This window comes from Musca autumnalis, unplaced genomic scaffold (assembly GCF_047663935.1).
Source record: "Musca autumnalis isolate F117 unplaced genomic scaffold, ASM4766393v1 scaffold_3, whole genome shotgun sequence".
Taxonomy (NCBI): Eukaryota; Metazoa; Arthropoda; class Insecta; order Diptera; family Muscidae; genus Musca; species Musca autumnalis.
This window is the reverse complement of record NW_027411866.1, coordinates 67860488-67888243: the sequence shown is the minus strand read 5'-3', so window position 1 is coordinate 67888243 and position 27756 is coordinate 67860488. Positions and strand designations below refer to the sequence as shown.

At 33.5% G+C, this 27756-nt stretch overlaps 1 protein-coding gene across 1 annotated transcript in view; it reads right to left on the bottom strand.

The window, feature by feature from the left end:
* Positions 1 to 4456: 4456 nt before the first annotated feature.
* The window catches only part of dtn (transmembrane protein 132C dtn), a 444998-nt gene continuing 421698 nt past the window's right edge, over positions 4457 to 27756 (bottom strand). The window contains exon 17 of the mRNA XM_073979456.1: positions 4457 to 9889. Within this exon, the coding sequence (XP_073835557.1) occupies positions 9875 to 9889 (15 nt within the window). The 3' untranslated portion in view covers positions 4457 to 9874. The remainder of the gene's footprint in view (positions 9890 to 27756) is intronic.

The following is a 27756-nucleotide window of genomic DNA, read 5'->3' as shown; positions in this document are numbered from 1 at the left end:
GCTTTGTTTCGTAAACACTTTCGTCGGAGTTGTGTTAGGTTACCAAAGAAAAACTTCTCATTGAATGTTTTTCTTTGTTTACGTTTATACTTCGAGCTGACGATTGATGTTTGGGTATAAAAAGTTTCTTGTTGAAGAAGTTATTGAAAAATAACTTCGGTGGAGAATATCCACAAACAAGAAACAAAGGGAACTGATGAGATCCAGTGGCGTGGATCGAAACTAGTCTTCCTTGCCTTACCCCTTGGCGAACAATGCCAAACCTTCTCCACTAATAAACTTGTTGTTTTAAATATTAAAACAACAAAAGGGATTAAGCCAGACTATTTTGAAAAATCAAAATTGTAACAGCTATCCCAATTAAATAAACGCCACCAATGTTCTATTTGAGAAACACTGGCACGGTTTTGTGTGTTGTTGGTATATAAGCTACCAAACAGCATTTGGGTATGTGCATTTGTTGAAAAAATCAACGACACATACGAGTGGAAGAAGGTTTGCTTTGTTTCGTAAACACTTTCGTCGGAGTTGTGTTAGGTTACCAAAGAAAAACTTCTCATTGAATGTTTTTCTTTGTTTACGTTTATACTTCGAGCTGACGATTGATGTTTGGGTATAAAAAGTTTCTTGTTGAAGAAGTTATTGAAAAATAACTTCGGTGGAGAATATCCACAAACAAGAAACAAAGGGAACTGATGAGATCCAGTGGCGTGGATCGAAACTAGTCTTCCTTGCCTTACCCCTTGGCGAACAATGCCAAACCTTCTCCACTAATAAACTTGTTGTTTTAAATATTAAAACAACAAAAGGGATTAAGCCAGACTATTTTGAAAAATCAAAATTGTAACAGCTATCCCAATTAAATAAACGCCACCAATGTTCTATTTGAGAAACACTGGCACGGTTTTGTGTGTTGTTGGTATATAAGCTACCAAACAGCATTTGGGTATGTGCATTTGTTGAAAAAATCAACGACACATACGAGTGGAAGAAGGTTTGCTTTGTTTCGTAAACACTTTCGTCGGAGTTGTGTTAGGTTACCAAAGAAAAACTTCTCATTGAATGTTTTTCTTTGTTTACGTTTATACTTCGAGCTGACGATTGATGTTTGGGTATAAAAAGTTTCTTGTTGAAGAAGTTATTGAAAAATAACTTCGGTGGAGAATATCCACAAACAAGAAACAAAGGGAACTGATGAGATCCAGTGGCGTGGATCGAAACTAGTCTTCCTTGCCTTACCCCTTGGCGAACAATGCCAAACCTTCTCCACTAATAAACTTGTTGTTTTAAATATTAAAACAACAAAAGGGATTAAGCCAGACTATTTTGAAAAATCAAAATTGTAACAGCTATCCCAATTAAATAAACGCCACCAATGTTCTATTTGACCTTATCTAGAAATTTGCTTCAGAGGTCAGATGAAGATTCACATAGGTTTCAGAGATATAGCCCAGAATTCATTTAAAAAGTCAATACAGTATAGTCTGGATAATCCGGACACTCGTTAACCCGGACAACGCGGTAATCCGCACACTAGAATTTTTTACATTGTAGACTCAGTAATCCGGAAAACTAGTGTTGAGTAGCCTAGTTCCCTTAAAAATGGATGTTGGGTGTTTCTCTCCTCTAAAGGAATTAGTTTATTAGGCCTCCTAGTAGGAAAGTCCCTTGGAACAGCGTATTGTATTCCAATGATATTTTACGTAGAAATGTTTATAACATTTAAAGCGTTGGGATTAATGGCTTAGTTTTAAGATTTAGATTTTTTAGATTCTTTAAGAATTTTTGCTGAGTTACCTACAAAAATTGGTAAAATTAAAAGCAAAATGATTAATGAAAAGTTTAAATAAAATTTGGCAGCACTCTTGCCATAGGCAGGACTTAACAACCAATTTTTGGTCGCCAGCTTACTAAAAAATATCAATAATTACCAAGCAATTAATTTTACCGTTTTTTTCATTCAGTAACGTTGAGTTGTTTAAAAAACGTATAGACTCCTTTTATTTTCAATCTTTGATGTACAAAATCACAGGCAACTACGGATCGTTGTATTGTATTCTTGTAATTATACCACCAATAGATTTAAATTCCATTATCTTATTCGAAGGCTGTAACAGACACGCCGGTTCATCTGAATAGAACCAACCAATATTTGCCTACAAATACCGTTATATCTGACGATAGGAGAGGAAGAGGATAGGAGATATTGGCATCGCATGGAACGACTTCCACAAAATTTTGCTTGGTTTTCTTTGTATTCCTCAGCGTTTGTCGTTTCGCACATCATTCAAAATGCAATATTAAACATTTTCATTTCTTTTTGCCATTTAATGACCTTTAAAAAGTTTTTGTTCACTTTTTGGCTAATTGCAGAAATTCTTCGTATGTATCTGTCAAAAAAAAAAAAAAAAAAAAAAAAAAAAAACAGCTGTTACAGGTGTTGCCACATATCAAACATTAAATATTTTTTTATCAATTACCAAGTATTTTTAAAGTGCATTGTTGATAAAAATTATTTTTCGTTTTAGAAATATTAATTTAATTTAAAATAAAGAAATGTTTTATAAAAAACATTACGAATTTAGTTACTGCAAAATTATTTGTAAATAAAATAACGATATGGCAACGCAAATTATATTTTCAAGGGTTCACAAAATGCGGCACTATTTTCAATTTTCAAACTTGTGAACCCCTCTTCACTTTTTTCGCTCCTCCCTTGTCATTTGTGATAGGTCGAGACGTGAGAAGCGAGCTGCAACTCACTCGTGAGTATTCATGATCGCTATAATTATGTGTTTTTGTGACTACTCGGTAATCCGGACATCGCCGAAGCATGTGGTGTCCGGATTATCGAGACTATGCTGTATTTAACCATGTTTAGATGGGGTCATAAAATCCAAACTGGATCTGACACAACGAAACCCAACTAGAATTTTTGTCATATGTACCTTAAAAATGTTGCACAGTGTAAATCAGAAATTCATACGATAGTTCATCGCACTTGGGACCGAAGTCGGTCCGAAAGTCTGAAAATCTTCAGATTTTCATCCGAATTTCAGCCAGAGAATACGTCAACGATGCCATATGACTTTCGGTCAGAGTTCGGACCGAACTCGCATCCGAACTCGGATGTTTCTTCCGATTTTGGTTTGCTGAGTACCCACACACGCATGTGTATTCTTTAATGCGCCAACACGGACTCATATGTTTTTCATTGTTAATAATAAAGTTTGAAAGCTCTAATAAAGCTTTCCAAAGTTCTTGCATGATATATGAAAGCTCTTTTCACGTGAAATACAGAAACGCAATTGCTTTCACAACAGAGATCATCAACAAGTCATTTGCCTTTGGAAGCCTCTTGAGCGCACACAAGTTTTTTGAGTCTTTTACGACGCATCAAGACCGTTGCTTGTGCGTAATAAGTAAAACAAGTGTCCATCGTATTTTGCACTGTTACAAAACTCGCAATTGTAGATAGTTTGCCAAGTGACTCATCAAGTGGCAGCACACACACAACATTACTAAAAAATAAACAATTCTAATTTTAATTGAATTAATCGAGCTAGACAAGGCACTAGGGTGACTTGATAAAGAAAAAGACTTCAAAAAATACTTCATATCTACAAAATTGTAAAAAATGGTTGTATAAATAGAAGTTATCAAAATCAGCCTTTATCTTCTAGCAATTAACACTTAAATACACCTGATGAGCTGGCTAATAAAAACCACCAGCGAAACGATCGTAGCGTAATGGTTGAGTGTGTGGTATTTCGCTAGAATTCATTTTTTAATACAAAACTCCTTAGGCCATGTTAGCTCGATTAATTCAATTAATTAATTAAAAACTTCATAAATAATGGCCTCCGTCCTAAAAAGACAATAATAAATAAAATTCTAATTTTATTTGTTGTTGTTTCGTTAGTGTATGCTTTTCTTTATTTGCTTGGAATGTTATGTGTGCTTTTGCATGTTCTTTTAACGTTTGAAAATCAGTGTTAGAAAATGTTCTTAGCTCTCACTCTCTCGGAGAGCACGAGACAATCGGTTGAATAACAAGGGTTGAAAACAATACTTGATGTGCAATGTGCTAGAAAGTAAAACAGAAAATGTTATTGCGTATTTAAAACTACTTGGCAAAGCATACGCAAGTGTCAAAAAATATCCATTTTTAAATAACTTATTTTTTGAATGGCTAGCCACACTCGTACATATTTTGAGAATACCAAGCAACACTTGCATTAATTTTTTTGAGTAGCAAGCCGCACATACGCTTGTTTTTTTAGCATGTGGCTTATGAGTGTCAAAATCAGCTACTTACGCAGTTCTCTGTTTCACAAAAATACAAAAATATCCAAAAATTACCGAGTTTTACATAAATTTTTGCAACCATTTTTTGTGGCTCAGCAAACACTAGAAACGTTATCCTATTCCATATATATTTTATAAAATCACAAAATTTGTTGTTCAGGTTTATATGTATATATTTTATTTAATTTCTTCTGTGCAAAATTTTTGGAGAAGTTGATATTCTTGTATAAGAAAAACCTTAGAATATGTGGTTAGTATCCTATGGAATCCGTAGATTTCTCATTGGCCGAAGCCATTACAATCCAAGGTATTTCATGAGTAATTTAGCCTTATATTTAAGCAGCTTATATTCTATATCGAAATACATAAAATGATATTTGGACAATCTTGATATCTGTTTTTTTTCAAAATCCAATTTTCCGAAAAAATTATATCAATTTAGATACTGATACATAACTGCGTAACATAAAAATGAAAGCTTATTCCTTTATTCATATAAATAGATATATGTATATTTATATATGTAATTACAAAACAATGATTGACTAGAATAACAAAAACAGTGATTGTGAGTATGTTGTGTTTAGATATATTAAATACGCCTTTGAGAACAATTGTCTTTGCTTAAAATATACACAAAAAATAAAAGAAAATATAATTGGACGGAACAATTTAGACAACTAAAAACAGAGTAACGGGGATGTTACATCGGCTCACTTATTATATATTTGGTATAAATCATATTTGCTATAAATTGTATAGCGCTACATAATATCTATTTTGTAAGTAATTCTCTTAACTATAATCGGAAACAGTTAAATAATGACCAAACGAACTGTAATTTAATTATATATTTCTATTAAAATATCTGACAGCAACAAATTTATGTTTGTAATAAAAACTTAAACGAAAGAATTAATCGTAAAGATGTGAAATGTAAAGTGAGTTTTAACCTAAAGATAAGTTCACTGTAAATTAATTTTACATATTTTTCGGGTAAAATAAACAAATCTTGCTTCTAATTCATCTCCTATGTGGGCCAATGTAAATCGCATCTATAGCAATTCTTACATATATATAAAAGAATATTATTTTATATACACATACATATATCCTGTTTGCACATGTCCAATATTGGTAGAAGTGAATTAATTTTCAATGTATTTAGTTCAAATGTGTTTTCTTTGTCACGGCTAGGGTTTTTAGGGGAATGCATGGATGACAAATTTCGAGAGATTTATAATATTATTTGAATTCGTTCTATGCATCAAGCTCTTTAGCAGTGGTCAAATATAAATTGTATACCAAAAGGCGTCAATCTATCCCAATTTAATTTTTCTGTTTGCTTTTACTGATTTATTATAAAATTTAAAATCGCAATTAGAGTGATTTACAATACACATAGGCGCATTTCATTTATAGATTTCTAAAGAAATCTTTGAGCATGAACCTTTGAGCACGAAACATAAACGTTAAATTTAAAATTTCGTGTTGCTTTACACACTTTAGTCAAAATTTAGCGCGCCAGAAAATAGAGGATAATTTTTATCCTTAATTTTGATACAGATTATATGAATATCCCACTATAGGACCGCATTAATCAAAATACGTTGATGAAATATCTCGATTTCTGAAATGTGGCTCTAATTATTCTAGTTTAGCTAACTTTAAGTTATAATGTAGAGTTGAACGATGGCGTTTTGGCGACTTCTAATATCAAACCTTTATATCTGATGTTGTATTCTAATTTCCTTAATTATCCGTATAACCTGAATACCGTACATTAAGACTGATCATAAAGCGGTTTGGAATTTAAAATGCCTTTTAATATAATTATTCTGAAACAATAATTTTTCTGTGATTCACAGTACATTCTACGCACACTTCATCGTTGTTGTTGTAGCAGCTAGAAACCTACATATAAGCATAGGTTTTTTGCTGGGTTGGCAGCCGCTGGCCGAAACACAATGGTTTCGGGTCAATCCGGTACGAAAGAACCCGCTGCCGTGGGATTGACACTTCATCGTTTGTCAAAAACGCTTTTTGTTGGCGTGTGATATGCGTAGCAGTCACTATCGAACTAGCTTATCCAGCCATTGAGCCTCTTGTGTGCAGATTGCAGATTTTGACATTTTTCTTCAAAATAGCCGGTTTTTGAATTTAAAATTTAATTTAAAAATATACACCATTCATCGGATTGAAGGGATTTCACTTAAAACCAAACTATTTTGATTTTCAATAAATTGAATTTTTTCCTCAATCTAAAAAATTCACACACATATTCTCTAACTTTCATTTCGAAAAAAATAAATTTTTATATATGAATTTGTTATTTTATCTCTAAAAATATTCATACATTTCTGCCCTTCCTTAAAAATGTAAGGTGTGATTTGTGTTGCAGAAACCCTTTGTGTGTATACATTTCACTTGGACTAGTCTACAGGAGTAATGGTATGGTTACCACAGCACCGGCTTGTCCCGACTGTAGGCTTTCGTACTTGTTTCAAGATACAAAATGAAACGGAATACCCAAAACCTATTATCCATGAGCCTAACATATTTTCAAAATCTATGGTTGGATTGCTTCACGAGTTATTGTGAGATGTATTTTGATAACATTGTTACATTGTCCAAAAAATTTTTAATTGAAATGCATACCTCAAAAAATATTAAATTTGATCCCAAATCCTTAAATTCGATTGGATTTTCAAGAAATGAATGCACCACATGTAGGTATTTTTGTCAGATTGATGCGAAGTTTTTACCAGTTCATCGTTTTGGGTCAAGAACGAACACTATATCGACGGCTATGTAATGTTCCCTTATATTTACCCCTCGATTTTAGGTATTTTGTGTATCAAATATGAGAAATCTATTTAATCAAGTCGAAATCGTATACATATACTTAACGTTCAAACACAATAGCGGTTGTCACTTATGGTGGTACAACTTCAACTCTTTTATATGTACTAGGGTTTTTTACAACGAAGTGTGAACGTCTTTTTTGAATATAGTAAACAGAACAAAACATATCAAAGCTCATCGCCAATCGATCTTTTAATTTCAGTTTTATTGCGTCTTTTTTTCTAAAAATTCTCTTTTTCTTGGTATTTATACTTTTATTATTTTCACATTTATATTTTTCACAAACATAAAACAAAAAACATTTTAAAATAGTGGCAAAATAATCAGCTGTTATACACCCTTGTAGCAACAAAGTACAATAGTATACAATACTTTTTTGTAGGATTTTGGTAAACTTTCATGTAATTTGTTGTTGTGGTATTGTAAACAGTTGTATATCTACAATATTTACAAGATGTAATAGATCTGCAATACCACTTTACCACCATTCGTGAAAACCGTTAATGTTTATCAGATTTTGTTGAATTCGGTTCATACATTTGTATTTGACAGAAAAATTGTAAATTATGCGAATAGCGGATTTTATGACACTGAGTAAAAAAATGATAGAACAGCAACTGCCTATGCTCGTACCTAAACAACCGTTTTTTCCTTGTCGCTTTGAATGTCATATAAATAATCTAAAATTAATAATGTTGTTATATGAAATATGCTCGTTACCCGAGGTATTTGTATTACGGCTTTGATGAAGCGTAAGCTTAGAGCTATATACTGTTGTTGTATCAAAGGCTATTATATAAAACATTTATATTTAAGTATATATTAATCAATTTCAAGCAAGTTTGAGATACTTTGTTCTAACTTTTACAACATTTAGATATACATATGTAAACATATTTGTCTTGGTTGTATAGGTTTGGTGCACATAATACCTAAATCGATTTTTACAAAAACCATAGACTGGAAAAAATTGGAATTGCAAGAAAATTCACAAATCCCCCATAAAAATTCCAATGTTATTAAAGGTCGTTTCCATGTCACATGATCGTGATAACGCTAACCGATCACCATGATATTACGTATTTAAGTTTGGAATCAAATGGAAACTATTGAATTCAATACCATTGAAACTTTATTGCATTTTATAAAATTCAGAGAGTATTTGTGACTTATCCCAGCAAGCAACGATGAATGCGACAGTCGGAATCTTATCCAATAAGATCAAGCACACGGGAAGAACTGTGCCACTATCATATGCATGGAGCAGTTCTTTCCGTGTGCTTGATCTTATTGGATAAGATTCCGACGGTCGCATTCATCGTTGCTTGCTGGGATACACTCCAACCAAAATAATACTTTTATATGTATGTTAAAATATGACCATTATTAATTCCTTTTCCACCAGATATATATTTTACAAACAAAATTTAAGCTCTATCATATGAATGGCACAGTTCTTCCCGTGTGCTTGATCTTATTGGATAAGATTCCGACTGTCCATTCATCGTTGCTTGCTGGGATACACTCCAACCAAAATAATACTTTTATATGTATGTTAACATATGAACCTTATTAATTCCTTTTCCACCAGATATATATTTTACAAACAAAATGTAAGCTCTAAAGCATTAAAATATTTTTTACTACTAGATACTATGTTTAATGTTAGCGTTTAACGTGTGATGTCTAAAATACATCCAGTATAGTTAGGTAAACATGTATTTATTAATAGTCCCAGAATACTTGCATGGCTTTCAAATAATAAAAATAGAAAAAAAACATAGTTTAGAGTATTCAAATAATATCAATCACGTTCACCATAATTATATAATAAATTAAGAAAATTAAATTTGGAATGCTAAAAATAGTTATACAATGACAATTTCGTACAACCCCTAAGTATCTTGACGTAGATCTGCAAGTGGATTTTTACATAATATAATAATAATAATAATAATAATAATAATAATAATAATAATAATAATAATAATAATAATAATAATAATAATAATAATAATAATAATAATAATAAGGAAGAATAGCAATAATTGTACGACAGTAAAGAAGTTATTCAAGCGATATAGCCATTCAATATAGGAAATATAGCAATATAACAAAATTTGTGAAAGCATTCCTTTGTCTATATGATAATATGTCTATGTGTATACTGCGTATGTAGTAAGTCATAGTCGTGGCTTTTAACAGAGACGTGCAAACAGGAGTACAGATAATAATTATTATAAATAAATTGACAATGTTTTTAAATGGCATATGAATGTTTTAATTTTATCATTTGTTAAAATAAAAGGTGCGTAATAATAGTTTAATTTGGATGCATATGTTACTATGGAAACTGGAAAGCAGGCGTACTTGTACTTAAATTTTTTATATGCTCCTAAAGTCGTTTCAACTTTTACACATCGCACGTTAGATGCTATTGGCATTAACAAATAATTTATGCTTTACAATTTGTATATTAATATATATATCTATATATTAATGTATTATATCATTGACATTGTATATTAAGTATAACATTAAAGTGATTTGCAGCGTGGTTTAAATTTTTATAATAGACCATTTCAAGCTCCAGTTTGGTGTTGTTTTGTTAGTGGTTTGGACTAGCTTCGACATTTATATTATCATATTGCTGTTTAAAACTGTGTATACGTTTTTGGACATCGATAACAATGCTTCGCGCTCAGGCATTTGATTCCTGAAAATACAAAAATATATATTTAATTATTTTTATTTATTTATTCAAGTAGTAACATATTTTAATTACAATTCTATTATATAATCTATAACATTATATAATGCCATGTTCATACCAGCATTTGAATCACGTCCTTCGTTCTCATAATTACGTACACGAATTAACCCGTTGATACGACATGGTGCACAATTCATAGCAACATGATTCATATATTCATAGTTTTTGGTTAGTGATTTTAAAGAAAGTTTCAGCCAAAAGACGAGTAAAATTAATTGATATGAACTGAAAAAATATTTGTCCTTCTTACAGATATCTATTCAATATTAAATTATAATATTTTCATTCATGTTTTCTATTTTTTTTCTCAACATTTTGGTGTTTTCAGTATATTTTCAAATTTTTCTATTTGAAAAATTAACGAGAGAGAGACCTGCCAAAATAACTTTTTGGTATACAGACTTTCCGGCAGGCATTTGATTTTTGTTTCTAAATGTAACTGCAATGAAAGAGAAGACAAACTTTGCTATGATTTGAATGTATAGCAGTCGTTTAACCGTTTACTTTTCATTCACATTTTGCAGTTTTCCTAAAAATGTTTGGATGTTTAATACATTTTTAATTTTTTATTTTTCTTGTCATAATTAATTTATTTCGATAAATTCTCTCATTTGTTAGATATGGGACACATTTTATCGTCGGTCTGAGAGTAATTTAAATTGAACAATGTTGTTCGTTCTTAAAATTTTGTATGGGAAATGAAGTAATTATATCGTAATTTGGGTTCGAACAACGAATAGAGAGCGAATTATACATATATATATATATATATATATATATATATATATATATATATATATCTTCTATGAAATTAAATATATTTTTAGAGGTATTTGCTAGATGGCAAAAACATTTGATTTTTTTCCATAAAAGCAAAGTTAAATTACATGTAAGTATAAATAAAGCAGTACTATTGTTGTATAAATAGAGATGGGAAATGGGTAAATACCCAAATGGTAAATACCCATTAAATTGGGTAAATTGGGTAAAAAAAAAATTACCCAGGTATTTACCCAATATGTGGGTAAAAACTACAGAAACTAAAATCATCCAATTGGACGTGAAAGCGCAGTATTTTAACAAATTTTAAGTGACTATGAATAAAATGGTAGTTAATATTTTACCAATCTTGGTCCATATTTTTGTTAAATCTTTCATATATAGTTACAGCGTAGATTTTGACACATAAGGGCTTTTAGAACGGTTTGTTGAAGTCCTTCTTGCGGAAAAACGTAAACGCACCGATATTCTTATTTTTTCATATATCTGATGGCTTAACTTTTGATTTCAGCTGATAATCTTGAGATTTTGGTTTCGACAAAGCAATATTTGCTGCGGTCTGCATTGATTTTCTTCCTACATACAACTCCAACGCTCGATTTTACATATAAAAAGTATAGTCCGCGAGGTTAAACCGTTTTTTTTGTTTTCTTTTTGATTTTATGTCTGATAGAAAAACAAAATTTTCATTTCAAAATAACTTTTTAAATACCCATGGTATAAGTAAAGAGGTAGATTTATATAAAAAAATCTATAGAACCCTTGTTTTTCCTGAATTCATAAAACTTCAAAATTAGTAAACAAAAAGGCAACAAGTGGGTTTGTTTACAAAATACCAATTTTGAGCATTTTATAAAAAAAGCGAAAAATGAATGAAGGGCCAAGGTTTCTCCACATAATCGTGTTGTGGATATGATAAAATGTTTGTTTCAATAATAAGCTGAAGGATTTCTTCCATACAAATGTTCTAAAAACAATTTTGAAAATCATTGAATTCGATTGTTTTTAAAATTGTTGGCATATCCCCGCATACCATTGCTATCGCAAACGATCCGTTTTCGAATGTTTTTCGATAGTTTTGAGGATATTTTGTTCGAAAACGACACTCGAGAACGAAAAGCATTTTTGACGGAGTTTCGATTTTATGACATGTTTAACTTTATCTGACGTCTCTTTATTTTCCTGTTATGTACATTTTCTTCTTTGTAATGTTTGCGATTGATTGCGTGTAACAGTTTATAAACATTGTTGTCTTGTATTTGTAACCAAGCTATATGTTGTGTTTATAGTCCGGTCAAAATAGACATGCGTATAAGGGGGAAATAGCAAAAATTCCCACAAAGCTGAATTTTGGTGGAGAGCTAGGGTTAGCCATTAGAAGCAACGTCCTAAAAGTCCCCATCGATCCCATGTGTGCAAAACAAGTTATTCGGGGTCAAAGGTCATTTTTGGAGGCATTATTCAGTTTTTTTAATTTTTCTCAAAAACTGTAAAACTTAGCAAAAGCCGGCTAAAGTAAAAGTTGTAGATTCAATAAATGTCTACAAGAGTGGTCTTTATGATTCTTAAAAAGGACTTACCATTTTCGAGAAATCTCGATCTAAAGGTCAAATAAAAAATTAGCCGCGTAAGTACATTATGAGGCGAACCGGTCAAAGTAACTATGTGTTAGATACTTCCGTAAGCTTTCAAACGATATCCACTTTGCAGTAATCGGTTCAGTAGAACCGGGTCTAACCCGGTTTTTAAATTTGGCCTTTCGGGTCTAATAACCGGCGAACCGGATCCGCAACCGTTGAAAATTATACATTTCCGTAATCAGCGCAACAAACCCTACCTTCTGACAAAACTTGAAAAAAATCGGAGAGTTTTCGTTGGGGTCGTTCCCGTTGGGCTTTCGATTATACATGTGGGTTAAATGGGCTATTTTTGCATAAAATGACTTTAACATTGAATAACTCTACTAAACACGCTCCGATTTTGTTGGTTTTTTTTAGGAGATAGCTATAATTTCGCTCTTCAAGAAAATATATATTTTTTGGGGGACAGACCCGATTACTTCGCTTATTTTAGCCGGTTCGTCTGAATATGTGCATATTTCCCTTATAAGTGCATAAAAATCATGTGTTTTTTAGAACAGATATATCTCAAAAATTATTCCTTCTAGGAAAAAAATTATAAAGGTCAAACTTGTAGATAATTTTTCTGTCTACAATATTTACTTTAGTCACTTTTTGATTAGATCAACCGTTTTCAAAAAATAAATCCGAAAACCTAAAAACCCCTAAATTTTGACCTTTGACCCCGAATTGCACACATGGGATCGATGGGGACTTTTAGGACGTTGCTTCTAATGGCAAACCCTAGCTCTCCACCAAAATTCAGCTTTGTGGGAATTTTTGCTATTTCAATGTCTATTTTGACCGGACTATTATCATCACTTCTTGTTAATATTATAAGTAGCATTTATATCGAAAATATTTGAAAAAAGCAAATGGGAATTTTTCACGAATTACATAAAATTATTTTTTAAAACGTAAAAAATTTCCGAAGTAAAAAATGTTTCTCGAAACAATTTTTCTTGTGAAGAAAAAACATTCGCAAAATGTTCGAAAATGATATCGTTTTTAAACATTTGACGAACAAAAGAACAACGTGCTTGTGTACACCCGAAAAACATTTGCCAATCCTTCGACAGTGATATCCTTTTCGAAAGTTGTGCCGGACATTCGAATAATATCCGCACTTGGTTTGGGGGGATTATTCAAACATCACACACACATACAAAGATTGTGTATATTGTTTTGACGTTTTAGGAACAGTCGAAAGAAAAAAATTTAAATCGACAGGAAGCTTTAGCAAACCTTTATTATTAAACCATTTAAATACCTAAATAAACACACGAAATAGGTATTTACCCAAAACATGGGTAAATACCAGGTAGAATCCCATCTATATGTTTAAATAACACATGTATGAGTTGGTTGGTCGCTATGCTACAGTGAATTTTGAATCTTTCCTGAACTTCTAAAATTGGTTGTGGTAGCATTTAAACTCCACATTGAAGTCCTTTTGTAGAAAAATGCCATGATTAATTTTAAAAGTTTATTTTAGCAAATCTGTAATGTTTTAATATGGGAATTAGCACATACTCCCCAGACGGGCGAACCATACATATGTATGTATGACTTGAAAATGGATTTGTAAATCAGTATTTTGTTGCTAAATGATAATTTAGAATTTCTATTAATTATCTGTACATCAATTTGATATCGATAGTAAATTTGTTCTTGGTAAATTTGATATGATCACGATAGAATAATTTAGTATCTAGAATTATACCTAGATATTTTACACTTGCTAACCAAGGAATGGAATGATTTGATATGCAGAGAGGTGCATTTGGTAAATTGCAAGATTTTCTTATTCTAGCGAAAAAGATGGCCTGCGATTTAGTCACATTCAGTTTAATTTTTCATTTGTTCATACATATATGAATCAATACTTTCAACAGATCTTTTGAGAGAGGCTGTGCTAGTTATTTCCAGGACATTGACTTGTAGTGCAATTCTCTAACACATTTTTTGAGTTACCGACAAAAATCGGTAAAATTAAAACGCAAAATTATGAATGAAAAGTTCAAATAAAAGTTGACAACACTCTTGCTATCGGTAATTTTACCGACAATTATCGGTAACTCAAAAAAATGAGTTAGAGAATCGCACTACTGTTGTGAAAATTCTAACATCATTAGCATATAAGGCAGTGTAGCAGTTGGTCAACTTAGGGAAATCAGAGTAGAATATTATGTATAGGAGACCCAAAAACTGATCCTTGTTGTACCCCAGCCGTTACTGCAATTTCATTTGAAACGGAATTATTAACGCAAACATAAAATTTGCGGTTTCTTAAAAACTGTTTATAAGTTTTACTAGATGTAGAGGGAAACCAAATTGAACAAGCTTATAAATAAGAATATCATGCCAAACAGTTTCAAAAGCTTTTTTCTACATCTAATAGAACTAATCCTGTTGACATCTTATTTTCGAACACACAATTTTACAAAGTTACATATTCGTTTTGCCTGATGAATACCGCTATGAAAACTTCTGAATCCAAACTGTTGGTCGGGAATAATGTTATGCCTTTCAATAAATAACTACTTGTAACTACCAACAGAATTTGGTGGCTTTCTACTATTTAAGATTGGAATAACCCTAGCCCCCCTTCAAAGTTATATGGAAATAATTTATTCTCAGGCAGCAGTTAAAAATAAATGTTATAGTACGTTTATATATAACCGGATTTAACAAACCTACTGGGTTTTAAATGTCAAGTCCATTGCTCATATTTCAAATAAATCCTCATAAAGAAGGTTAACCCTGCAAAATGCTATAATATAAACATGACCATCTGGACCCATAGACATTTTCTTTTTCATTGTACAAATTATGGAATAAACAATTGAATATGCTGGTAATCAATAAGATCAGGGACACAAGTATTTGAATCAATGTTATGAAAGCGAGAATTATATTACGTTATAATTGAAGTGAATTGAGTCATCGTATTATAATCATACACGCAGAGAAGAGATATTGTAGGAGCAATCATATTCTAATAACAAAATAGTATATTTTAAAAATCTGAAAATATGTTGTTTCAACCACATATTTTGTGTCAGGCACCATAATGACACAAAATATATTGTTGTACCAACAATATATATTTTCAGATTTTTACAATACACTATTTTGTTCATGTTTGTTTTATAAGATGTAATATTTTCCTCGGCAATTAGGAGTAGTTAATTTTGGTACCCACGTATTTTCGGCATGAATTAGTTTATCCTCAAAAATTTTTAAATTACAATAAACATTATTGGAAGTTATGGATAAGCTTAAGAACATGGGAATATCAGCCAAGTCGGCCTTCAGCTGAAACTTAAACCTTTTTCAATTTGCTCCTTTGTATTCAAAACCAAGAAATTTGGAAGATCTCTCGGTTTTCAGAGAAAAAGTTATTGGCGAATGATCTGAACTGAGCTCATTTCTCACATTTATTTGCGAAACATAATTGGGCGAATTTGTTATTATTAAATCTAAAGTGAATGGTAAGGACCTCTTTGAATGTGGAATATGCGTATGACCATCGGGATGTAATATGGAAATGGGGAAAAATTTTGTAAACTCGTTGAGAATATTTCCGCAGCAGTTTGCCCTTAAACAACCCCAATTTCTGTGTTTACAGTTAAAGTCACCACATAATAAAAAATATCCATTAATATAAATAGTTTGCGTAATTCCGATTTAAATAGGTTTTGATGTTCTGGTGATATTTAGCCTCCTGGGAAGTATGTGCTAAAAATTTGTGTATTACTTGAATTGTTAGAAATTTCTATGCTAACATTTTCAATTATTCTTCTCAGAATCACAGGCAATTCCCTAAATTTTAAAGATTTTTCAATCATTATGACAGCATCTCCACCAACTGAATGTTCTCTATCTACATGAGTACAATCAGCGTGACCGCTGGAAATTTACAAAAAGAAGTGGCACATGTCTTTCAAAATAGTGGCACACTTTTTCCTTGCAACACTGAAAATGCAAATAACTTCTAGTATGTTTTTTTTTTTGAAAGTACATATGAAGACTACAAAAAACCTCGTTGGGTTTTGTCCTGTCAGATCCATTTCCGATTTTATTGTCTCCTCTAAACCGGGCTAAAGCTAAATTTTCCTGCATTTATCAGGCCTTTGTCTCAGAAACGAATAGGAATTTGGCCTTGCTGTCTTAAGCATTATGCAGGCCTAAGGCAGCTATGCTCGCCCATATACGTTAACGGATGTACAACAACACACCCTCTCTTCATTCTCAACTGCTGTTGGTTAGTAAAGGCAAGACATTCTCAGAGGGGCTAATGCCTAAAATATTTGAGCATCATTGCCCTAAAGTAGTAGAATTTATCTGTTGAACAAATCCCATAAGAAAAACTCCATCTAGGGCATCAAAATTGATAAAATATAGAGAATTTGTTATAATTTCTGGAATTCTGTATCATCTAAACCATTGAGAGTTGAACCAAGTAATATTTTGCAAAAATCTTCCAAACGATGCACAATGGTGCCGCTTCCTTGTAAACGTGGACAAAATTAAAGGGGGTTGACCTAGGATGATGAATTTTTGTACAAGTACTTATGAGGGCATAGGAATGAAAAATACAAACGTTGGCCCATATCGGTTCCGATTTGGTACAGCCCCCATATATATCTTTCCCCGATATTGTTATTACTCGGCCAATCTTAATGTCAAGAGAATAGTCTCCAAATTAAATATCTGATATTTTCGAAGGCTCCTAATCAGTTTTATTAAATTTGACAAAAGTCGATTCGGATTTGGGTATAGACCTCATATATATGTTTTCCCGATTTTGCAAAAAATCGGTCAATTTTAATTGAATATCCTTCAATTTCAATATGCGATGTTTTCTTAGGTCGTCGATCAGTTTTATCGATTTTTACGAAAATCGTTTCAGATTTTGATACAGTGCCTATACATATATCACTCTCCGAGTTTGCTAAAACTCAGTCAATTTTAATTTAATAGCCTTCAAATTTAAAATCGATGTATTCTAAGGCCCCTGTTCAATTTTATCGATTTAAACCAGGCCTGCTCATACAAAAACAAATATATTTTGTTATAGTGTTGGTTTTGAAACACAAACATTTTGATAGTTTCCCAACATACCGTTCCATCCGATTTTATAAAGTTTACGAAAAATAATTTGTATAAACATATTCTACAATTACACGGATAATGTAATAATTAGCATACACATTTAATTTTAATTTTTAATTTTCAAGAGAATCAAGTTTCGCTTATTCTCCAGGTGTTACACAAGCATTTACAATTCTGATATAATAATGGGTGATCCAACTAAAGGTACTTGTTTCATTAGCCTGTTTTTGAGTGATCACGTGTTAGTCGTGTCGTGCTCGAGACCCATTCCTCAAAGAAAACAAATTTTCGCAATAAAGTTGAACGATTTGCAAACTTTGTTCTATCGTGGAAAGACTTACGATAGAACAATGTTTGTTCAGCGCTGAGGCCCATTTCTGACTTAATGGGTATGTAAACAAGGAAAGTAGCCGCATTTAGGTTAAAAGCTACATAAAGAGATTCAAGAGATGTCACTTCATCCAGAAAAAACAACGGTTTCGTGTGGTTAGTCCGCTGGTAGAACCATCAGCCCATATTTATTCAAAAATGATGTCGGTGAGAACGTGACCTTCAATGGCGACCATGATAGCCGAATATTTGATACTTGAAAATGAAGGTCGTGATTTCGACTACATTTTGGTTCCAGCTAGACGACGCTTCTTCCCCACATGACATCAACCAATGCGTTTATTAGGAGAACACTTCGATGAATAGACAATTTTAAATTAATTTCTCGTTAGAGACGAGCTTACTGACCAAGATGTTTTTTTGAAAAAGGAAAGCCGACGATACGAACCCACACAACCACCACTGTGTGACATGACATGTTTCGTGTTTCGCCTTTGGTTTAGGAAGGCTCCTCAGACACATCGATTGTGGGGCGGCTTCGCTGTCATCTAACTTTTTTCCTCTTTCAAATGCAATTTGTTTTTTACAAAGTTGAATTTTTTGTTCAAATCTTTGTATGGCTTTCATGACAAACGCTTAGCGTAGCCTTTGAAAGTTATGAGTTTGGTTCTGAACACTAACACGCCGTGACAACACTTTGTCCATGTGTTTTTCAAGGACGTGGGTTCGAACACCAGCCTGGCTCAAGCTGATTTTTATTTTTTATTTGAAAATTTTGCCTATTAGGCGAAGGTCAATTTTTATTAATTTTTAATTAATTTCTCGTTAGAGACGAGCTTACTGACCAAGATGTTTTTTTGAAAAAGGAAAGCCGACGATACGAACCCACACAACCACCACTGTGTGACATGGCATGTTTCGCCTTTGGTTTAGAAGGCTCCTCAGACACATCGATTGTGGGGCGGCTTCGCTATCATCTAACTTTTTTCCTCTTTCAAATGCAATTTGTTTTTTTACAAAGTTGAATTTTTTGTTCAAATCTTTGTATGGCTTTCATGACAAACGCTTAGCGTAGCCTTTGAAAGTCATGAACACTAACACGCCGTGAAATCACTTTTTTCCATGTGTTTTTCAAGGACGCCAGTTTTTTTGACGGTCGATTTGCCACCAATATCGTGTGATATCAAACCGTGAGACTTTTTCCTGTGGGGATATGTAAAGTCTAAAGTGTATGCTGACAACCGTGCTTCAATTCAGGCCTTGTTCGAACAATTCATCGAAAATTGGACTCTATGGACAGACGGTCTATCACGTAGACGCAGCCAAGATTCGATAGACATAAACTTAAAAAAAAAAAATAAATACCAAAGGATGTTCTTTCGAATGATAATAAACATTTCCCACTCAATTATAATTTTCTATGTTTTTTTTTTAAGCTAGGAACCTCTAGTTGGATCACCCTATATTTTCTCAAGTAATGTTGGTTTGTTGGGTTGTCTTTTATAATAGAAACAATTTTTTGTGTATTGAAAATTTTCATTTCAAAAACAAAATCTCTCTTTTTTATTTGTATGAATGAGCAAATTGACACACACCGACAGCACTTGCGATCCCAATTGAGCACTGCTGATTTAACAACCTGCCTGGAGTTGCCACATAGTTGGTTGCAATAAAATTAATTGAAACTACAGTCATGTTTATACTAACGATTTTCTATCTCGATTTATTTGACGTGGAATTTTCGAAAACTCATGCGAACTAAATCAAGATAGAGCCATTTTTATGACAATATAAACTTTTTAAGGCCAATGGCCACTCTCTAATTCCCAACTCAAAAGTTGCAATAAGGTTGAATTTGTCATAAATATAACAACAATATCCCACTCCTATCAACATAGATGCGAACTTTTTAAAGTGTTTCTGACAACATATTAACAAAAATAACAGGAGGCAGTCAAATAAAGTGAATTGGTAAACTGAGTAAAAATCGGGAAACTTGGATTTTTCGTACACACTGTTTATGAAAATGTGGTTGTGTCTCAAAGAAATGGATTTTGTCGGATGTAATTTTTGCATAATTTTATTCGAAATGGCCGAAGCTGCAATTTTTATATACACTCCATGAAAGAAGCGAAATTCGTGAGTAATGTATAATATGCTATTGCTTCAAGCAACATAACGGTACTTTATGTATTAACATTTTATGTAAACTTAGGAGGGTTGGCGTTTTTTGTTTGGGATGACGACTTCTATTTTGTTTTTCAAAATAGTCAGGCTTAATCCCATAGTCGTTGTTTTAATATTTTATTAAAACAACTTTAATTTATTAGTGGGAAAAATTGGCGATGTTTACCAAGGGGTAAGGCAGGGAATACTATAGTTTCAGATCTCGCCACAGATCTTCATCAGTTCCCTTATTTCTTGTTTTTCAACAAGAAACTTTTTATACCCAAGTGTCAATTGCTAGCTCAAATAGATACGAGCGCAAAGAAACACTCTGATCGAGAATTTCTTTGGCACTACCTAAACTCTAGCAACTTCACTTGCAAACAAAACCAAATTTTTCCCACTGCTATGCGTTCGTCGATTCTCGACGAAAAAGCACATAACTAATTTGTTGGTATTGCATACTACAGCAATAAACAACATTTTGACGGTGCCTGGTCTCACAATTAGGAGGGTTGGCGTTTTTTGTTTGGGATGACGACTTCTATTTTGTTTTTCAAAATAGTCAGGCTTAATCCCATAGTCGTTGTTTTAATATTTTATTAAAACAACTTTAATTTATTAGTGGGAAAAAATTGGCGATGTTTATCAAGGGGTAAGGCAGGGAATACTATAGTTTCAGATCTCGCCACAGATCTTCATCAGTTCCCTTATTTCTTGTTTTTCAACAAGAAACTTTTTATACCCAAGTGTCAATTGCTAGCTCAAATAGATATGTGCGCAAAGAAACACTCTGATCGAGAATTTCTTTGGCACTACCTAAACTCCAGCAACTTCACTTGCAAACAAAACCAAATTTTTCCCACTGCTATGCGTTCGTCGATTCTCGACGAAAAGGCACATAACTAATTTGTTGGTATTGCATACTACAGCAATAAACAACATTTCGACGGTGCCCGGTCTCACAATTAGGAGGGTTGGCGTTTTTTGTTTGGGATGACGACTTCTATTTTGTTTTTCAAAATAGTCAGGCTTAATCCCATAGTCGTTGTTTTAATATATTATTAAAACAACTTTAATTTATTAGTGGGAATAAAAAGTTTCTTGTTGAAAAACAAGAAATAAGGGAACTGATGAAGATCTGTGGCGAGATCTGAAACTGTAGTATTCCCCGCCTTACCCCTTGGTAAACATCGCCAATTTTTCCCACTAATAAATTAAAGTTCTTTTAATAAAATATTAAAACCACGACTATGGGATTAAGCCTGACTATTTTGAAAAACAAAATAGAAGTCGTCATCCGAAACAAAAAACGCCAACCCTCCTAATTGTGAGACCGGGCACCGTCAAAATGTTGTTTATTGCTGTAGTATGCATACCAACGTCCGACATTGTGTTTGCTGGGGTGTAATAGGAGACGCAGAAGCTTTGGCCGAACACGTTTGTTTCGGGCTTTTTTGTTGTTAACCAATGTAGCAAGCGACGAGGAAAAGAAAAAAATTAAATATGTTGTTCTGTTTTTCAGTTGTCTAAATAAAATCGTTGAGTAAAGACGGCAATGTGAGTGAATAAATCAGTGTTTTGTGTTTTCTTAAAGAAATGGTACTTTTTAGTAAATTAAATGTCCAATATATTTTATATTTATAATTGGACATTTTATAATTGAATCAAAAAGCTGAATGGAAATATTTTATTGGACAAGGAATAAATCGCATTTTTATTGGTAATTACATCAATACGTTTTTCATATACATACTCGTTAGGCAGGGGCGATTTGAAAACCTTCATGGGCCCTTCGCGTTTCTTATTCCTGGGATTGAACTGAGCAAAAAAGTCCACTGGACCATATATCTACCGTGAAAATCGAGCCTCCCGATTTTGACTTTAAGTTTTTTATTGACGTTTTTTGGATATTTTGGCATATAACAGCCAAACCATTGAGATTTTCGATCCAACTTTGTAGCCAAGACAGTAATTGAAAACTCTCTAATACATCGCAAAAGCATTGGAACGCTCCTTCAGGCTTTTAGTTCGTTTGGGTCACTTCGTTTTATTTTTTATAACGGTAAAAGTAGAGAAAATCTGGGTTTCTTACATTTTCAAATTTAAACGGACATATCTTTTTTTTCACAACGGATTTCTATTGATTCTGCTTCCTTTTAAAGGGATGAATAATATCTTTAGAACAAGTTATTATTTGTTTAAATCGGTTAACAAATGGCTAAGTTATGGTGGTTTAAGTCTGAAAACCCGCTGAAAAAAACTGTAACTGAATTTCTCATAATTTTCAAAAATATAATGTTTTTTTTAATTTTTTTAATCGAGCTTTATGATCTATTATGCAAGTGAAAAAGGAAAGCCGACGATTCGAACCCACACACCCACCACTATGTGACATGCATGTTTCGTCTTCGGTAAAGACTCTTCAGACATATCGGATGTGGAGCGGCTTCGATGTCCTCGAACTTTTCTTCTTTCAAATGCATTTTTGTTTTGTATTTTACAACAACAATGAGGATTTTCCCATTTAGTTGTGCTTTCATGACAAACGCTTAGCGCTGCCTTTGAAAGTTATGAGTATGGCTCTGAACGCTAACACGCCGTGACAACACTTTTTTCCTGTGTTTTTCAAGGACGTGGGTTCAAACCCCAGCCTGGCTCAGCTGATTTTATTTGAAAAAATTTGCCTTTTTAGGCGAAGATCATTTTTATACCCTACACCACTATGTGGGGAGGGTATTATAAGTTGGTTTTGGCCAAAAAGTTTGTAACGCATCGAAATAATGGTCGCAGACCCATACTTATATATACCAAAATGAATGTCTCGACGAGCTGAGTCGATCTGGCTATGTGTGTCCGTCCGTCCGTCCGTCCGTCTGTCCGTCTGTCCGTCTGTCCATCTAAACTTTTTAATCACGCTACAGGTCGCAATTTTGATCGGATTGTCACGAAATTTTGCATGTTGATAGGGGTCCCGGAGGGGAAGAAGCCTATTGATTTTGGTGATGGTCGGATAATATTTAGGGGTCGGAAAGGGCAAAAAACTTAGGTGGATAAAATGACAACGTTTTTTTCCAAAGTGAATATCTCAGCTTCTATATGGGATATACCAAAAGCAAAACCTGACAATGAAAGTAGAAAATATCACCTTTCTAATGATGTAAAGTAGGTGCACGTAGGTGATCAAACAACGAAGATATCATAATAGAAGCAAATAAAACCCCAATTTTCATTTTTGCGATTTTAATTATATTGACGAATGTCAGAGCTTTGGTTGAAAACTTTCCAAAAGCAAAGTCTAACTCTGAAAGTAGAAGAACCCCTCCTTACAACGATGCAAACTAGGTCGGCGTTGGTAACCAAATAACGGAGATATCGCAATAGTCGGTAATACATCCCATTTTTCTATTTTATTGGAAATCACGCTACAGGTCGCAATTTTGATCGGATCGTCACGAAGATTTGAGGGTTAATGGGGGTCTCATAGATGAAGAAGGCTATTGATTTTGGTGATGGTCGGATAATAATTAGGGGGTCGGACTGGGCAAACACTTATTTGGAGAAAAGTCAACATTTTATTTTAAAGCCAATATCTCTGTTTCTTTAAGAGGTATATCAAAAGCAGAACATGGCGAGGAAAGTAGAAAATATCACCTTTACAACGATGTAAAGTAGGTTGTCGTAGGTGGTCAAATAGCAGAGATATGGCAATAGTCGATAATGCATCCCATTTTCCGATTTTTTTGTAATCACGCTACAGGTCGCAATTTTGATCGGATCGTCACGAAATTTTGGGGATTAATGAGGGTCCCAAAGAGAAAGAAGCCTATTGATTTTAATGATGGTCGGATAATATTCAGGGGTAGGAATGGGCAAACACTTATTTGGAGAAAGGTCAACGTTTTATTTCAAAGCCAATATCTCTGTTTCTTTAAGAGGTATATCTAAAGAAAAACCTAGCAAGGAAAGTAGAAAATATCACCTTTACAAGGATGTAAAGCAGGTTGTCGTAGGTGGTCAAACAACCGAGATATCGCAATAGTAGATAATGCATCCCATTTTCCGATTTTTTTGTAATAACGCTACAGGTCGCAATTTTGATTGGATCGTCACGAATTTTTTGGGAGTTGATGCGGGTCCCACAGCCGAAGAAGCCTATTTAGTTTGGTGATGGTCGGGTAATATTCAGGAGTCGGACTAAGCGAAAAGCTTATGTGGAGAAAAGTCAACGTTTTTTATGCGAATATCTCCGCTTCTGGTTGGAGTATTCCAAAAGGAGTACCCGTCAATGGAAGAAGAAAAGATCTCGTTTATATTGATGCAAAGTATGTTTTCGTAAGTGAGCAAACCGAGATATTGCAAAATTCAGTAATATACCCAACATTTCCATTTTTTGTAATCACGCTACAAGTTGGAATTTTGATCGGATAGTGACGAAATTGTTGGGGGTAGATGGGGGCCCCACAGAGGAAGAAGCCTATTGATTTTGGTGATAGTCGAATAATATTTAGGGGTCGGAATGGGGAAAAACTCATTTGGAGACAAATTCAAAGTTTTATTCTTTGTGAATATATCGGCTTCTAGTAGGGGTATTCCAACGGCAAAGCCTGTCGATGGAAGAAGAAAATATTACCTTTACATTGGTGTAAAGCAGGTTGGCGAAGGTGGTCAAACAAGGGAGATACCACAATAGTCGGTAGTGCATCTAATTCTTCCATTTTTTGCAATCAAGCTACAGGTCGTAATTTTGATCGGATGGTCACGAAATTTTGGTTGCTTATGGGGATCCCAGAGAGAAAGAGGCATATTATTTTTGGTGGTACTCGGATTATTCCCTAAAAGAAATGTTTACCAGTGAAAAGTTTATGTACATGGGTAGTGGTGTAGGGTATCACATGGTCGGCCCCGTCCCGACTATAGCCTTTGCTCACTTGTTTAAGATTAATTTTTTTAATCGAGCTTTATGATCTATTATGCAAGTGAAAAAGGAAAGCCGACGATTCGAACACACACACCCACCACTATGTGACATGCATGTTTCGTCTTCGGTAAAGACTCTTCAGACATATCGGATGTGGAGCGGCTTCGATGTCCTCGAACTTTTCTTCTTTCAAATGCATTTTTGTTTTGTATTTTACAACAACAATGAGGATTTTCCCATTTAGTTGTGCTTTCATGACAAACGCTTAGCGCTGCCTTTGAAAGTTATGAGTTTGGCTCTGAACGCTAACACGCCGTGACAACACTTTTTTCCTGTGTTTTTCAAGGACGTGGGTTCAAACCCCAGCCTGGCTCAGCTGATTTTATTTGAAAAAATTTGCCTTTTTAGGCGAAGATCATTTTTTAAGATTAATTTGTTAATTTTTTTAATCGAGCTTTATGATCTATTATGCAAGTGAAAAAGGAAAGCCGACGATTCGAACCCACACACCCACCACTATGTGACATGCATGTTTCGTCTTCGGTAAAGACTCTTCAGACATATCGGATGTGGAGCGGCTTCGATGTCCTCGAACTTTTCTTCTTTCAAATGCATTTTTGTTTTGTATTTTACAACAACAATGTTTGTTGTTTTAGCTTATTTTTGAGATGACATGTCTACAGTCAAATCGAATGAGGATTATTTTCGTGGAGCATTTCGACCTACTAACTAGCTTCCTTCAATGTCCTTTTCGTCCTTTATTTTAAGAGCCGCTATAAAAATACAAAAAGATGACGGTTTCATGTTCGAAATGTTCTGTAAAACTGTCGCTCAGAAAATTTAAGGTATGGCTCTCATTGACAACTAATCGGTTTTGTTGCGTTTTAGTGGTCGTTTTGTGCTTTTACCATGTTTTTGTTCAGAAAAATACTATATTTTTTGTATATTCGTTACAGAACATACAAAAACACAAAACACAGTTTTTTCTGAGCAAACAGGGGTAAATGTCAAAAATGACTATAAAAATGCGACAAAATCGATTGGTCGTCAATGAAAGCCGTACCTAAAATTTTCTGAGCGAGATTTTTGCAGAACATTTCGAAGCTAAAAAACGTCATCTTGTGGTACTTTTATAGCGGCTCTTAAAATAAAGGACGAAAAGGACATTGAAGGAAGCGAGTTAGAAGGTCGACGTGCCCTACGAAAATAATCCTCATTCGATTCGACTGAAGACATGTCATCCCAAAAATAAGGTAAAGCAACATTGAACAAAGATATAACTCTAATTCCTGATGGCTTACAGGGTCTCTAGCAAAAACTTCATCACGCCATAACGCGGAAGTTCGACTCACGGCGGATCTGTCCTTCGGGGTTCTTAATATACTCACCAAGGCCTTTCTTCCCCAACAGGAATTGACCGTGTCCCAGACTTTCACCTCCATTTTGTTGCAAAGTGTAATCAGTTAATTCCAGATGCCGATTTCCCACTGATGATTTCAGCTTTGAGGAAAATGTGTTTTATTTCACAACTAAGGAGAAGGTTTCATCGATGTTTCTATATATTTATTTCTTTTGAAAAGTGTAACTTTTTATTAACTATTTCATTCCGTTTTTCTTTCTTTCTGTTATGTATTTCTTTGGAATTTTTTATGTACTATGTGTCCGTTGTTGCTTATTTCCATGCGTTTCAATAAACAGCCACTATTATTTATAAATGTGTGTATATGTTACAGATATCCAGCGATCGCTTATTGAGAGCAAGTGGGCATACATTTCAATGTGTTTTTCACATTGAAATTTACGCTCCCATGCTCTCAGTAAGCGCCCACTGGTGCATGTTTGTTTTTTGTGGCTTTTGGGTTTGTATTTGTTTGCACCCAAACATATAATTTGTTTGCACTTACAAACATATATTTGTTTGCAGAACCCAAACATATGTTATGTTTGGGCCTGCTTGCAAACAAATATATGTTAGCTGCAAAATATGTTTGGGACATATGTTAGAGAGGCATTTTTTCTGTGTGTACTTTCAAAAAATCCTCAGCTCAAATTTTTTGCACAAGATTACCTTAGCTCGACGATTTTTCTACTCCTCTTTGTGAAAGTAGTGGCACATTTGTTATCAACATAAAAAAGTGGCACAGAAGTGTCAAAGACGAAAATAGTGTCAAAATTGATACTTACGTGGCACAACGGCCACCCTGAATACAATTATAATTTGGATGATATAATTTATGTGTGAATTTTAACCAAGTTTCAGAGAGTAAACATACATCAATATTATTAATTTGAAGGGAATAAAAGAGTACGGCCTATTTGTTTCGGATACTACTACAGTTCCAAAACATAATACAGTATAGTCTCGATAATCCGGACACCGGATTACCGAGTAGTCACAAAAACACACAATTTTGTAAGTTAAAATCATTAATATTATACGTTTATTAGATATAACCTGAAATCTAAGCAAAACGAATTCATATTAAGCAAATATCACGGGTTGCGACCATTTTAAGCAGCTTTCCTGGCTACCAAATTTAGTTATTAATTTTACTATTCCAGCGTAGTTTAGGTAACATTTCCTGTGCATTTTTATAGTCGAAAACTTCTCTACAATTGGTGATATTTATTTAGTTTTTTTTTTTAAGGATATAAATAAACTTCGTAGCCCATGTACACATATTGTTTTTCAGTGTCCATGGGACCTGAGCCTCTTACGACTTGAGATATAACTTCAGAATTCACATGCACTCACATCATTATTAGTTTGTATATCAAAGAATGAAAATAAGAGGAGTCATGCATTTTTTAAATAACTTATTGCAATTCCTATACAAGAACTGCGATTCTCCCACTTATTTGTTTGCGTTTCCGAA